General features: G+C 37.2%; 1 protein-coding gene across 4 annotated transcripts in view; it reads left to right on the forward strand.

The window, feature by feature from the left end:
* RAPGEF4 (Rap guanine nucleotide exchange factor 4) overlaps positions 1-12,868 on the forward strand; it is a 156,157-nt gene that overhangs the window by 69,204 nt on the left and 74,085 nt on the right. For all 4 annotated transcript variants that reach the window (XM_032989700.2, XM_032989701.2, XM_032989704.2 and 1 more), the window contains 2 exons: positions 5,607-5,679; positions 6,737-6,801. In XM_032989700.2, the coding sequence (XP_032845591.1) occupies positions 5,607-5,679; positions 6,737-6,801 (138 nt within the window). The remainder of the gene's footprint in view (positions 1-5,606; positions 5,680-6,736; positions 6,802-12,868) is intronic.

Here is a 12,868-nt window from a genome sequence, read left to right on the forward strand (position 1 = left end):
GAGCTTTTCAAGCATGATAAATTGATTTAAGTAGGAATGTGACAGAAAAATATATGCCTGCAAAACAAAGAGATCAAATAAAATCTAAAGCATAGTTGATTAGAGCCAGAAACATTCAGAAGATGATAAATAGGTAAATAAATGGAAAAGATGCAGATTCATCTGCTATTATATAAACTGTACTAATTCTGGGATCAGGATTCAGCAATTTCAGTACAGGCATTTCCTGTATTTATTTTATCTAAATATGTCTAAATGGTACTTCACTTCTGCTATTTCAGGCCTTGTCTATCTCATTTTAATGACTTGATAGACTGATGTATACAAAACAGTCTCTGTTCAGTAAGTTGTGGTAAGATCTTCACATGGTTTATTTTCTATATTTCCACAATACATAAAGATATGTTTTTACTGTTGTAGCATTGGGTTTTTTTCCTGATTTGTCTTTATCCTTTCCTTTAGAAATACCTTAATTCTGTTCTCTTACCTATTCTGTGAGTGACAGTGAATATATACTGTGAATGACAAAGGCAAGTATTTAGTAATAAGCAGGATATTTGGTGTTCTAAGTGAAGCACCAGCTTCAAGCAATGATTTACTATCCAACATTAAACAGCTGTGGGTCAGGTCCTTTTTGTGACATTGACCTGAAATGTATGGCAATTTTCTGTTTGAGCTTGCTTAGAAGAAATAGGCATACTAATTTGTAAATGTACTAAGAAGGCAGTATCTGAAATCAGAATTATGCCAGTCTTCCGTGGTTCTCAGCATATACTATCGGGCAATAGCAATTGTGTTGTTTGATTTCCCCTTTGTAACAAGATTTGGGTAGAAAGCAACTATGAATATGATTACCAGATTTGGGTTGTTTTTTTTTTTTGGTTAAATTCTGTAAGAACATTAGGCACTTTTTATTGGAAAACACTAATGGATAGCAGGTGGAAGACCTGAGATTTCACCTGTCAGTTAATTCAGTGAAGAGCAGTATTTGGAGCATCAAATCTAAAGGCAAAGATCTAGACTTTGAGACAGCAACCACTGCTTGGTTTGGTGGGTGAAAAGAGGGTCTGGAGATCTGCAGGGGCTCTTTCACACCTCTCATTGTTCTGGAGGAAAGAGCAAAAGAAACAATGCACTGTGGGAGTGGCACGCCCTTGTGAGTAATGCTCACAAGGGAGGTGGTTCGTTGCCAAAGTGGTATGACTGGTGCAGCCAACTTAGAGGACGAACAGAGTTGTACTGAGAGCATCAGTGATCAATTATTTATTGTCAAAAGAAAATAGAGAGGCTGGACTACATTTTCAAGCTACAGCATATATTCCCCAAGAGAAAGCATTGCAGGCATATGGACAGCTAGTGTAGGAGGGTTGCAGAAGTCAGGTAATAGTGAAAATAACAGTATCTAATAAAATAGTTACACAAAGTTTTGAAAAATGTGTGTGGAAAGGGCACCTTGATGTTTGGCCTAGGTTTTCTACAACCGAAATGAATTGTTTTGTGTTGCTCCCACGTTTGCAAGTAATGCAGGCTCCTCTGGGGTTAGGCAGCAGAAGTGCATCTGGACAAAAGTGACACTGTGGCTTGAGAGTGTGAGTTGGGTAGAAGGAGAAGAAGAAACAGAGAGATCATGTATTCAACCAAGCACCTGTTGTGGTCTACAAAACCTCCAATGTTACAGGACACTCACTTTGTAGTATACGGCCACATGTAGGTTCACCTTGACATGGGGAAGCATCAGAAGCCTGACTTGACTCCCTAGTGCTACAAACCATCCCTACCCGGCTTCTTATTACACAGCCCATCACATACTCTTTGCTGACTGGAGAACTGCTGCACATGGCGGAGTATCTGGTGTGGAACCTCTGTTCAAAGATTTATATCCAGGAGGTCTTCCCTTGACCAGTCGTGAGCCTTCCTCATTAGAGTGCTGTGGTTCTGCTGTGCAACGCACATGGAAAACAAAGGCTCATCTATTTTCTTCACATCTACCTAGCTTGTTTTGGAATGTTTGTATTGTATAGATCTCTTTTTTTGTTCCATCTTTCCCTTTAAACAGGTATTAGCTCTTCAATACTTGCAGCAGAAGAGAAGGGACTAACTAAAAAGACATATTTTAGATATCTTATGTATGCTAGAAAAAAATGTAAATAATTTAGAAATAGATTGCATCATAATTAGAGTAATTGCCTTTCCAAACATTAGCATATAAAACTATACCAAACTGTGTTCACGGAGTAGAGTAAAATCTATTGTAGTAACAAAACCCTTTGAGACTAAGTGCGGCTAACTCCAAATAAAGTCTAAATAAGAGCATGTGAAGGGACACGCGGAAAAGCCTGACAATAAGAGGCCTTAAAAACTGCTAGTATGAAAATTCACCCACAGCACCTCCCCAGTAAGGCAAGTGTGTGATTCTCTTTCTTCCTTTTCTCCCATCCCCAACTGTTCCTTGTCAGCACTCTTCTGTGCTTTAGGCTACAGCAGTGGCTGAAAAGGTCGTGTTAATTTTCACCACTGCATGAATATAAGGCAGTCAGTAACTGGAATTAAAAATACTGTCTTTATTACTCATGCTGTCAGATTAGATGCAGGAAGTGTCTGGTCTTTAAGCTGTTGTATGATAGAGTTTATAAATTGGTAGAAATCTAAAGACAGAGTGAATAGGTCACTGAGTGTAGTTTTAAAACCTGCTGTCATGTTGGATTTACAGAACTTGAAGACTTCTGGTAATAAACAAGCTTATGATGATTTGATAACTGTTGCTGTCTTTCATAAGGAAAGCCTTTCAAGAGTTCATACCACCAGTGTAATACTTTTTCAAAAGCCTTTTGTAAATATTTAGTCTGTTAATCTTCAGGATGATTTTAAATGCCACCTACCAGTACAATTTCACTTACTGCATTTTCTTCTCATGTACAGACATTACGGTAACAAGATAAGTCTCACAGTCAGTACTGTGTTTTCCTCATTATCTCAGCTTTCAGAGATCTCATGCCCGGAACTTCATTATTCCATCTGATACTGTGAATCTTTATGCAGTTACTTACATCTTTCTTTGCATACTTAGGTTTCCCAGAAGTGTTTCCCTGACTTCTTGACAAATAAGTGTCCCTTGATATTTAGTTTGGCTGATGAAGTGAGACAATTCTGGGTATAAATTACACTTTCTGTGTCAGCCCGCACCCCACTGAGGTACCTTCTTGGGAGACCATGTGTAGGCAGTCCTATCGGCCTTCCCTCCAGACACCCAGATCTAGAAGTTAGTTCATTTATGCAGAGGTGCCCTGGAGGAGTCTGATCAACTGGGCTTTCTAAGAACATGTCTTGAATTAGTGCCTCTTCTAGTAATGCTGTCTGAACTCCTTCACAGGCAACACTGCTCACTGGGCTTGCTGTATCAGACTCATAAATAGACTTACCCCATAGCAGGGTGGCACCTTCACATGGAGGATGACAGAGTTGAAGCCCTTGGCAGTCTGTGCTTTTGCTCCTGGTGGGTTTTGGCATCCTGAGTGTGAGGTGGGGCTGAATGGGACTAGATGCCTGCAATTTTGTCTTATTCTACTTGTAGGTACTTTTATTAAGCTAGGCCCCCAAATCTTTTGGAAAATATTTGTGTTCTGTGTTTCATTTCATGAGAAGAATAATCAGGAAAAATATTAGAAAATTAATGAGAAGGTAAAACTGCCATGCAGTGTATGATGGCTGTGGACGTGATACAGGAAATAAAAGAGAAAATGACTGTCTTCCTACAATTCAAGTTCCTTATCAAGGTGGATTAAATGTGCACTAATGTATTTCTGGAAAAATGCTATTTTGGAAAAAAACAGAACAAAGATACAAATATCATCTGAATGGAGAGGAAGAACAAAAGAAAAAAAACCTAAAAAGTTTGATTTTATCATAACCCAAATGAAACATTTAAATTTTCCATTTCTAAATCACCTTTCAAGAACAAATTCAGTAGAAGGTAGAACAAAATGTTATTTCAGCCCCTTGTGACATGCTTTCTTTTTTTTTCATTTGGACAACCAAAATGAGTTTTTCTCTTGGTTTATGTGTGTGATTTACTAGTTGAGCTGAGAAAATAATTATTTCTCACATTCTTCCTCTCGCTAAATTCCAGGCATAGGACTGGATGCAGAGTATTAGAAACTAAACGGTTTGGGATAGAAAATAGTTTTATCCTCAAGTGAAGTAGCTTTTATTTTGTGTGACTGACCAGGGATATAACATAGTTTTGCTCCTACGAGTTTTCGGCTGGATTATGGGTGAGATTTAAATAATATGTTACTAATCTTTAGGATTTAATAGCTTGTCTAAACACAGGATTGTACTATTAAGATTAGTGTAGTTTTTGTAGCTTTTGTTATTATTTAGGATGCAAGACATTTAGTCTTTAGTGTTAGAATTTATATTTTCATATCCATTTCCAGGAAGAATAAATGTTTAAAGGATAATTCAAGCATCTATTGACATCTAGCAGGCAACATTTTAAAGGTGAATACATCCAAACAGCTCCATAGAGAAAAGGATAAAACTTTTGAATTAAAATTGTACTATGAGGGAAATTTTCTTTCTCAATTATTAAGTCTGCTCAGTTGATACCTACATGAATTTCAGCTGCTTGATTGTTCATGTTCAGCTCACTGCACACCCTAAGGACTGCATGACACATTTTATTTACGCTGATCATCAGCATCCCTGTTGCACAAGGTTGTTTTCTGACAGTTCCAAAAGGGAATTGTAATTGTTTACCCATAAGCATGACAGTAATATAGTATGATTGAACACAAAAATGTGTCACTTATTCATTGAATGATTTGTATTTGATAAAAGGACATTTTTATCCTTTAGTGTTATTTTTTAGCTCATGTGAATTTCATAAGCCCTAGACAGAGTTTTGAACCTTATTGATCATGTCACCAGCATTCTGAAGAAAAATAACAGTTACTGACATCAGTTACAATTATGTAGTTTACAGTGGTACAAGGGACATTATTTTTATAGTTACAAGTTTCATCTGATAATACAGTTTGTGTGTGTGTGTGTACATAACATGAGGCGCTGGGTTTATGTGATTCATAACCTTGTAGTTATGAAAACCAAACTTACTGTGTTGGAATTAAATGTTTACTTAAATTAAATTTTCGCACTAAATCATGTATATTTCAAATCTGACACCAAAATTGTAGTGGTACATGATTCTCATGAATCCTTAGCTAACAACCTTGTCTCCATCCCTACAATAAAGTAGCCTTCTAGCTTGAGTTCAGCTGAGTAGTATAATTTCAAATGAGCTTGAAATCAGCATTTATGGGAAATCACGCAACTGAGTACAATATTGATTTATTAGAACCTTCAAAGTCCTGCTTTGGGGAAGATGGAGGGAACTGTTTTAGCACTTTTGATAAAATAAAGGCAGTATGCTCCAGTCAAGAAAGCAGGCCTTGTAGCATTAAGAATAAAGACATGTCTGACTGCCTGATATTGCATGTGTGCCTGTGAAGCACAAGGCAGCAGACACACAACTGTAAATACCACATCATCCATTGAATGGCTTTACACATCTGTATCTAACTGGTTGCACCATCTCTGTCTTTCAGAAATATCGACAGCATATGTCTGGACTTCTCACTCCTCCTTATGGTGTTATGGAAACTGGCTCCAACAATGACAGTGAGTATGAGAGAATAGACATCAGATGTTAGAGAACTAAGAGAAGAAAGGGGAAGATGAAAGTCCTCTGGTTTTGGGTGTTAGAATTTAAATGTTAAATTCAATTCAGTATTACAACTGTATTAATACTGCATATAGTAGGAGACACTTTGGAACTTGCCTGTCTGCATTCCCAGCTGTATACAAGTGTACACAGAGCTGTACACAAATCTGCACTATGAGCCAGGCCTGTTGACTAAAGCATACTGTATGATGTCACCTAACATTTAACTGGCTATAGGTGTTACATGAATTCCATGGAACACAGCCATGAGCTAGTAAAATAAATAAAACAAACTGGCTGAGTTTTTTAGTTAGGATGGGCTACACAACCTGCATGGGAACCTAGGTTAGCGCTTGGGCAGACAGCCTGCAGTAACCATGCTGCTGGCTGACCTGAGTTACATAGCTAAATAAGTTTGGGTATGTCTTTGCCTCATGAGAACTTGTTGAGCTGTTAAATAGTGCTGTAGACATGAAGCCAAGGACAGCCTTTGGAACTCATTATTCTGTAAATCAAGGTAGTTTATTTAGTTGCCAGAGGATTATTTAGATGCCAACCAGGACAATATCTGATGGCTAAAAATTCCATCTGCAGATTTTGTCCCGTATGTTACATGTTCATTCTGTTCTATTTGTGAAACAATAGCATAGCATGACATAGCATAGCAATGCTAATTCAAGTCACATTTGACTTCCAGGTACTAAAATTCAAATGAAAATTTAAATGAAAAAATACAAAGAATTCCTGTATACATACTTAAAATACTAAATTGTGAGAAACTACTCTGTTGAGCAAGCTGCTTATAGTATTTACACAAGTTAGCTTTTTGTCTTTTTTTGTGTTCAGAAGAGAAAACTTCTGTCTGAATAAACTGTTTTTCTCTTAAAAGATCATAGATTAATGTGTATGTTATCAAAGTATTGAATCATCCAATTCCCTATTCTGTTGATAAATATCTCCACTATTACTTAAATAATGTACAGCATGTATTTATTTTATGTATTCTTTTTTTAGGAATGCCAGATAAGGATGGTATGTCAAGCAGTGCTCTTTGTCAAGTTTCTAAAAATTGTAATAAGGTAAATCACACCTAGTTTTGTCATTGCTTTTTGATTGGAGGGGGAGGAATTTGATAATGAAAAATTCAAAACTACAGCATTAAATTGAAAGGAACCAGGTGCAAATGCAAAGCATGTGGTTGATGCATGTGAGTGTAGTATACGAATTATAAGGATGCTTGAGACGTTGTATCATATAACTAGAAAAAGCAGCTGGTTCAGGATCAGCATTATTAGAGAGTGTACCGCTGTCAAAGTTGATGTTACAATCTGATTGTCCTGTCTTTGTCAGGAAGGTGCTGAGGGTAAAGAAGTAAAGCAGCACTGTTACAAGACCAGTGCATAGCCAGTGGATCATAAAATTAAAAATTAAATCCTATTTTGAGGCTTAACTGAGTCTTAACTGATGCACAGGCATTGTTCTGGCCCTTTGCTCACAGGGAATTTTTTCCTGTGTTCAGAGAACACTTTACATCCCAGTTCCCCTTTGTAAAACAGTTCTGTGCCTTCAGTATCACCAGATGAGGACCCACATCAAAGAAGTCATGAATATCTCTATGCTGAGTTTAAAGTAGTTATAATAGTGGGAAGAAATATTATCAGGCATTGATGTAAAGATTAATAACTTTTAGAGGTTTTTTTGTGGCAGGAGTAGAAAAGTAGCTAGTAATAAACAGATGCTAGGTTGCCTTCTTTCTGGACATAGGAGTTTAATTGGATGCATTTCTGTGATGTCTTTAAAAGGTTAAAGGTAGTTTTGTTACACAAAACCCATCTTTTGACAGCAGATAAAGACAATGAATATATTAGTGTGTTTTCTTAATGCGAAAATAACTACTTCCACCTCGCCCTGTCTGTCTGTCCTGCTTCCTCAAAGGTACTGACCTTTCTTAATTGTCACATTCAGCCTTTCTTGAATGTATAAATGTAACGGTATGCAGTTCCTTTTTCTGGAGTCTTACTCACTAATGCTATACCACTTCCCGACACAGCCTTATCCTGTTGGAAAATAAATATTTTTTTGTGCACTGAGTAATAATTCTTAGCTACTTAGATAGCACCTTTCATTCTGTAAGCACTTTACAAACAGTTATGAGTTAAGCTTCTGTGCTTCTCTAAGATGTTGGCATTACAATGCTACAGTTTGGATTAAGTCAGATCAGGGGTCTTACTTAACCTCTCGGTGAAACCAGGCATAGAATCCAAGCTAAAAGATGATGTTGTATTTTCTGGAACAGATAGAGGTAAGAGAAGCAACAAGGTAAAAACATCTGTCTTTCCTAGAAGCTGATATCCACCTAGTGATGAGCAGTAAGCTCATCTAAGGGTGGTATACACTTTCAGGCACAAAGTATTTTAGAAACTGAGCAATATTTAGTGATTAATGCTGCTGCCAATAGCTGGGCTTTTCTAGCACAACAGGACTCTTCCTGCACAAAGTAATGTTCACCAGAGTAGGAGGCAACTTGGCTGAGGCAGGCTCAGACTGTTCAGTGACTTTTACAGGAATAAGGTCCTTTGCAAATCATATTAACTTCCTTTCCAAGACACATATATAAAGCAGGCATCCTTCTCCAGCCCTCACTGTACACGTTACTGTGGAGAGAAGCTGAGAGAGTAAGTATGTGACAGATGCTTGTCACCTTGTTTTATCCTGGATGAGCTCAAGTAGTCCCATGACAAATGCAGCAGAAGGACCTACAACAGCATAGAAATGGTTCATGAATCTTAGTTCTGTGTTCTTGACATATGGCCACGGTTCATTTAATTCTGTTAAGTGAAAGGTAAATGCAGCAGAGATAAACACCTGAATATTTTGTTTACTTCATGCAACCTTCATTCCCGCAATTTTAAACTGTATAACTGTTACAGTGCTTACACAACATGTCCATCTTCATGCCCTGCAGTCAGTTTTGAATGATCAGGGAGATACTGGGATTGCAGGGCCAAATTCCCTGAACTGTTGCCAGCTGTTTGAAATACAAAATAACAGGGTACCAGAAAACAGCCCTGTGTTTGTAGATGTTATGTATTTTGCTCCCCTCCCTGGCAGGGCTCAAGGCCAGGTTGGACGGGGCTGTGAGCAGCCTGGTCTGGTGGAAGGTGTCCCTGCCCATGGCAGGGGGGTTGGAACTGGATGGTCCTTTAGGTCCCTTCCAACTCAGACCATTCTATGGTATGATTCTATGATATAATGTCTTAAGTAATTCTGATTGCGATGATGCATTTATTTCAGGGGGTGTATGTGTTGTTTTAAATTTCTAGGGAAGTTTATAGATAATTTGCTTCAAATGAAATTTAATATATTCCACTATTGAAATATGAAATGCATGTTTTTCTCTTTTAGTCTGAGTCTTTTACAAGCACTATAATAGATGATTTTCCATCTTTGCTAATTATTTGAGTTTCATCTTCATAGCTTAATTTTTTTCTCCTGTCACATCTATTAGTTTTTGATGAGTAACCTAAGATTTTTCTTTTAATACATGCCTTGAAATTTTCTCACCATATGGGGGTGTTTGGTTTTCCTAGTTCATTAAAATCTATAAAAAAAATTCTATTTAGAGAAGGCAGCAAAGAGATTTTTTTTTTAACAAACACGAATTCATTTGCATTTAGGGTTACATTATTGCACATCATTTAATGCAATATAGCAGTTAAATTGAGCATAAAATACTGAGACAGAGTATGCTACTGTTCTCAGTTATGTTTTGGGGAATGGGAGCAAAGTCAATTTAAAGCTGTCTTACATAAGGGAAAATAAGACAGCTTTGGTCTTTTTAACTAGTCAATCTAATACATGTACCGGTCTCTCTAGTTCTAGTTTTCAAAAATCCTCATGGGGTAGAGTTGGATATAGCTAGATCTGTGAGACGAATATAAACCTAAAGCCAAAATTACAAAATCAATAATAATTTCAAATACATTTTTGGAAAAGATACAGAAGAGTACTTAGAACTCCAGGGAGGTCGGGTTCCAGCATGCAGACAGAATAGGTAGTGGTTTCTGTTTCCATATATTACCAGCAGAGCTGGCAGTGGGGTTGCATGGTGCTTCCCACTGCAAGATCCTGTTCTTACAGTTTGGCCACTTTTTCACTGTTTAGCTGAATTTGCCATGCTGAGAGTATGTTTCTGGGTGATTTCTAAATTGAAATGGATCAAACCTCTCTGACATTGAGATTGGGGGAAAATACATAGCACGTTTTAAATAGCTTTTCCCAGTGACACACTATCAATCCTGTCCTTTGGAGTAGGAGCTCGACATTTGAGGCTTGTTCTGGCAGTAGGGAGTGCCATTTACAACCCCCTATGAAAGAAACCATATTGTCAAGCCTTGAAAAATCTCAGTGGAAACTCGCTTACTAGAGGCTCATTACAGTTGAACTGCAAGCTTGTGCGCACAGGCTGTGCATGTTGTGTATGCAGAATTTCCATACTGTTCATCTTTGATCTTGGGCTGCTTGGGCATTCCCGTGTTGATGCTTAGCAGTATGGGTTTTCTCGCAATCACACATTGTAGTTTCTCAAGCAACATTTTGATTATTATAAAGCCGGACACTGACTAAAAATCACTGTTGTCTCCCCTGTGCTTTTGCACCGTCTACTTGTGCCCAGGTAAGAAATGAGTAAAGAAATAGCCCATTCTTCATTGGAGACAGGACATATATGGTAGTTTTAAAGAGGACAGTGCAGAAATGAGTTGTAGACACAGAGGAATGAATGTGACTAAGAACAGAGGACAGACCCATCGAGAGCACGAATCTCTACTCTCCTACAGAGTGTGGTGCTGAATGCTTTTTTCTGCTATCAATAAATGTCTTAAACTCCTTTGCAAACTGTGGATGCCATGCCTAAAAGAGCATAGGAATGATCCACAGAAAGAATAGAAATCTGTGATTAATAACAATTATTCTATTTATTCAAGTAGTTGATAGTCAAAAAGTCAACCCTGCTAATGATCCAAGCTGAAGTTTTATATTATTTTCTGTAATGGAATCTCCATAGTTCAGTTTGCTAAAAGAACCCCCACATCCTCAAGAAACTACACCCAAAAAAATTCTGCTTGAAAGGAAGGCTGAAAAATTAAGTACTCAAAAGCAGAGAATTTCGAGAATGGAGGCTGACTGAGCAGTGTTAATGAAGTCCTCTTATCTGTGCTTGTTATGGTACGGACTTCAGTTCTTTGTGTTTATTATGGTACAGACTTTGATTACCTCCTCACATCTATTTTTCCTGTGATACACTCAATTAAAACGACATCTCACCTGAAAAACTATGCTAGCTTTTTTTTTTTTGTGCAACTTAATTTCTATAATTGTTTAAAAGCTACATAAATTTGTGCCTTCTTCATTGAAAGCATGCATTCTGAAAGGGGGAAAGTGCTGCTTCATCTCCTTTGTACTGAGGAAACAATACTGAACACAGAATATATAAGCAGATTAAGTTGTGCAGATTCATACAATCATTCTTGCTATTGGCTGAAGAATATATCTTTTTTCTGAAATCTCCCTCATGCTTTATTTCCATTACGTGCTATATATTCTTTGGGTTTCTATAGTGATAAAGAGTTGCAGCAGCTCCCCCTAGTGCACGAAGTAATATTAGAAAAACACACGAATCGAGTCTGTGACGCTTACAGGCTGAAACATCCCTTTTACAGTTTCCATGTAATGACTCCAGATCCTCTAGACTGAAAGCTTATTAGAAGTGATTTATCTGAAGGTATTTTGTATAGCAAAGCTCCTATAGAGTGTGCTGAAATACTCCTCTGAAAGTCACCTTTTCATCCATCTTCTTCTCTCATTAATTTGATGTGATAAAATGTAGATTCCTTTACTGAATTTTGAATAATGCTTAGGTGCTGTGCTGATTTTTATACATTTAAATAATTAGAGTGATTGTGAAAACATTATTTGCTATTTTATCAACTCTAAAAGCATTTAATAAAATTATATTGAAAAGATCTTTCAGTTGACAGAGAAGAACATAGTCTAGGTGTTAATCCTCAAAATATTACGATTTTCAACATTGCCAGGCAAATGAATATTCACTTATTTAAATTTTCAAGCACTTAAATATAGCTCTGGGCATGTGAAAGTATACTGTTTATAAAGATGACATTACAGTTCAGTAGATGCAGCCTTGAAGAGCCTACACACATATTAGCTACTCTAGCAGTAAACACAGTCATTTTACTTCTGATTTCCCTATATTTCAATTTACTTTTCCCAGATGACTGAGAAGAAAGCTTATCTTTTAACATATTCAGTAGATTGTTAAACGTGGAATTTGATAGAGCATTAGCAGAATGATAAGGGAAATGTTTTACATGATCATGAAATTGTGAGCGTACAAGAAAGAATAAAAAGAGGGAGAGCAGGAAAGCAGGCAGTGTTCTAGTAAGGTGCAACAACAGGGTGTTTGTTTGAAGTGGTAACCTCTCCAACATTCACATTAAAACTGTGTTAAAACAGAACTGAATTTCTGTGTGGATGGTTTATATAACTGTCCAGTGATATGTGTGCATTAATTCCTATCTTCTCTTGGGCTCTGTGCCAGAGTCAGCTTTCCTATATAATATTAGCATAGGGTTAAAAGATTATTCCCTTTATTTTTCTGTGGTTGTATGAAAGCACTATGTGCAAATATTTCTAAATAATATCTTCATGCAGTCCTAACTGTACCAATTACTTTTAGGGGCTGCTTTGATATTTTGGTACCAGTTTCACCTATATGAAAGTAATTTGCTTAGAGGTCTGTTCAAGTTCTTCATTTTGCTCTAAGTGGAGGTGCTCAGGGTTCAATCATTATCACAGCCTGTAACAATTTGGCTAATGCAGAGGCTGTGCATATAGACCCTGGTAATGAGTCACATGGTGACAGCATATGGCAGGAGAGATAACAAAGACAGGAGTGTGAGATGAGTAGGAGTCTGTGAAAAATACATTTTTCATATGTTAGTAATGAACTTCATACTGAAAAATGTGAAGGTCTTTATATGTCATCAGAGCTCTTTACTGTAAACCAAACTGTTAGTAGGTCTGATGGCTTACGTAAGTAGGCTTTGCATAAACTAAATTGTTGCA

This window comes from Tyto alba, unplaced genomic scaffold, assembly GCF_018691265.1.
Source record: "Tyto alba isolate M040663 unplaced genomic scaffold, T.alba_DEE_v4.0 Super-Scaffold_7, whole genome shotgun sequence".
Classification (NCBI taxonomy): Eukaryota; Metazoa; Chordata; class Aves; order Strigiformes; family Tytonidae; genus Tyto; species Tyto alba.